A 3,150-nucleotide genomic window follows, 5' to 3' on the forward strand; every position below is an offset into this window, starting at 1 on the left:
CTAGCTACTGACTCAGAGTTATTAAAGGGGGACTGCTATAGGTCTGGTTAATCCTGGACTGTTTGTTTCTCTGGGCCTTTTCTGTGCCCCATACAGCTCTCTGTGCTCACTGGTACTGAACTCCTGGCACAAGCTTCCAGCAGGTCATGCTTGTGAACAGTGTGAGCCCTTTCCCTTCTTTACCTCCCAAACGTAATTTGTGAAAGCAACAGCAACATCATCTGCTGCCCATGTGTATCCTGGTCCTTTCTGAGTGCACAGCCGTCTCTTGGGAATGCAGAGCAAAGCACTAACCAAAATAAGTCAGGGACTTAGAAGGTTACAGTGCTGTTAAAGCAGTAACATTGTAAATCATACAGTAATTATCACACACACACACACAAGAACAAGAAAGCTAATGGTTTTAAGATGGTCAAAACTAACAGCTGATGAAGACTATCATATTAAACCAAGAGGAGTCAGTCCTCAGATGCAGCTGACCCATTGGATTCGTAATAATTTGCGCCCATTGAATACATGCCCAACCTTGGAATGACAGGTAATACAATTCTTTCTTTCAAGCATTTTTGTGCATTCCCACCATTCCAAAGAATTATGGTGAACTTTCTGATGCAAGCAAAAATCACAGGTTACAAACTATATAACAATGAATTGTTTCTCACCTCTTTTGAAAACTTCATAACGGATGGAAAATCCTGCTCCATGTGTCTCATAGTCGGAAACAAATTTAATAAAAAGATATGGGCCTGAAGACACCAAAGGAGGGGGAGCAATTTTTCCACAGTACTTTCCCCATAAGCGTCCTTCAGCATTATCTCCATCAATCACTTCAACATAATCATACCTGGTAGATAAATGGAAGGAAGAAACTTTTAACTTCCAGGAAAGAAGGAGACCTAATTAATTTAGAAACCATAACACAACATAGATAATCAAGAAAAATGCTAGCTTGCTTGGAAAATGCATTATGCTGAAAGATGTAAGCAAAATGAAATAATTAAAATGGACTACATTATGTCTGTAGACATCATCTGGCAACGTGGAACTATTAGGAAGAATGGTGTCCATTATGCTTGCAGACAATGTCAGCTAAAGTAACCAATTAACAAAAAAAATAAGAGGAAATCTCATGAGCACAATTCTGTATTATTAAATTGTGTTCCTTTGTCTGTGTAGTGTTGTTATCAATACATAATGCATAGCATTCTTTTCAAACTGTGAAGTTCTGTTATGAATTCAAAATGTCTTTTTGGCTGGAGCTCTTTATGAACAATACTTTGATTTCCATATGCTGTCCTCCAAACATATGTTCACAGAATAATAAATAAATCCCTAAACATTAGATTTAGTTCAAAACTCCGCCATATTTAGGAGCAGTGGTAGAAAAATCTGTTATTTTCCTTGTTAACTGGACAAATAGTTTAAAGTAAGTCACAAAATCCACGCGTCAGTCGCAGCACTTGGTTTTTCTCAGACAAAACTTGCTTCATTACAAATCATCTTTGCTTAGGTATTTGAATCAAGAAGTGCATGTTATAATATTAATACTTGTACAGCATGTGATTACCGAACAGGCTGGGCTAAATTCTCCCCTGGTTAGCTGCTTCATTCCTAAGGACTATATAAGGAAAAGCATGTAATAACAGAATAATGATTGGTAGTAAAAGTTTGCCTGGGAGCAACAGTCATGTTAAGGTTCCTCAGTCCTGTCACAAAGATGTAGGGCCTGGTCTGATGGGTTTGGTTTCAGAGGGCTGAGGTGAGCTCAGCAGCTTGGTGTACTGAACCAGCTGGGAGAATAAAGTCACGTAGAGGCAGAAGCTGCAGGTGCACAGACAGGTCTAGTTTTAAGTTTTATTAGCAGATGATTTCACTCAGTCTCAGACAGGAAGACGGAGGAAACACAACCTGTAGAATCAGTTTAATCTTCTAAAAGGTGGTGGCTTTTGGATCCCGGATTGTGCTCTTGGCCTCTTTGGACTGCAGCGAAAGACTTTTCTCTGCCCTTGTGTCTTTGTGTCTCAGCCGTGCTGCCGTTTTATTTAACAAGTTGCTGTTAGCCACACAATCTCATTTACTTTTCATTATCCTACTATAACTGACATTAAAATGTTGCTATTAATTTGTTTAGACCTTTAATCTACTGTTATGTTCACTGAAATGTTCTGAGAATATTAATACATGAGGAAGAGCTAAAAATGACAGGACAATAAAGTGTGTCTGACATTTTTAAAGAGATCAAAGGAAAAAAATGTCTTCATGATGACCAATGTCATTTTTAACAACTCTGCTCCAAACCATCCAGGGCACATTACTTATGTTTACATGAAATCCCGTGAGACAACTGCAAAGATGATATCACTAGTTAAAGTGGATGGCTTAAGGGTCCTTAAATTAAAAATGACATTACCTCATCAGTTAAAATTGTGTGCCAGCTTTGGTGTATATCAAGTAGAAAATAAAGCTGACACTGATGGAACTGTAAGCATTAACATATGTGAAATATTGTGTTAACTGCATTTCCTCTTATGTATTTGATTTTTCTAGTAGCAATTGCTCAGCTAGTTAGCTTCACTGTCCCATTTGAGATTGGTGGAAATACAAAGAAGAAATGTGCATTTCTGAGATACCTTACAGACACTTTTAAGTAGCCTTTATTTAAAAAAATAGACTTCTTTCTATAATTTCTTTATGATATATGTAAAACAGGATTTGAAATTTAGGAAAAGAGCTGTGAAAAGACCTCAGAATTGGGTTTTTTTTTTTCCTTTCCTTTAGAAATATCCTTAAGAATACTGGTTGTAGGTTTCCTGCAAAACCTAATGGAAGTACATAGCGATGCAGGCTGCTAGTCTTTACACTTTAGAAAAAAGTGAATGTTGAGAATTTTTAACAAGACAACCATTCTCCAAGTAATTAACTGCCCATTAAAGAGGAAGAGCAACCACATAAAACCACAGTGTCCGAGTGACAGTCTTTGCTCTTCTTCCCATGATGACATTATTTCACTAGTTTCCCAGGCACCATTCATTGCTCAAGCCTCAACAGTAGATAAACTTTCAAATGAATATCAAGAAGAACCATATTTCTGAATTATTAAACTATATGAAAAATTGTGACTAAAAATGAACAGCAATTTTTTACATGCTT

At 37.1% G+C, this 3,150-nt stretch overlaps 1 protein-coding gene across 1 annotated transcript in view; it reads right to left on the reverse strand.

Moving 5' to 3' along the window:
• NRP1 (neuropilin 1) overlaps window positions 1–844 on the reverse strand; it is a gene marked incomplete at its 5' end in the record, with an annotated part of 65,702 nt that extends 64,858 nt beyond the window's left edge. The window contains one exon of the mRNA XM_010018798.1: window positions 663–844. Coding sequence (XP_010017100.1) covers window positions 663–844 — 182 coding nt within the window. The remainder of the gene's footprint in view (window positions 1–662) is intronic.
• Window positions 845–3,150: the final 2,306 nt, after the last annotated feature.

This window comes from Nestor notabilis, unplaced genomic scaffold (genome assembly GCF_000696875.1).
Source record: "Nestor notabilis isolate BGI_N333 unplaced genomic scaffold, ASM69687v1 scaffold14597, whole genome shotgun sequence".
NCBI classification, from domain to species: domain Eukaryota; kingdom Metazoa; phylum Chordata; class Aves; order Psittaciformes; family Psittacidae; genus Nestor; species Nestor notabilis.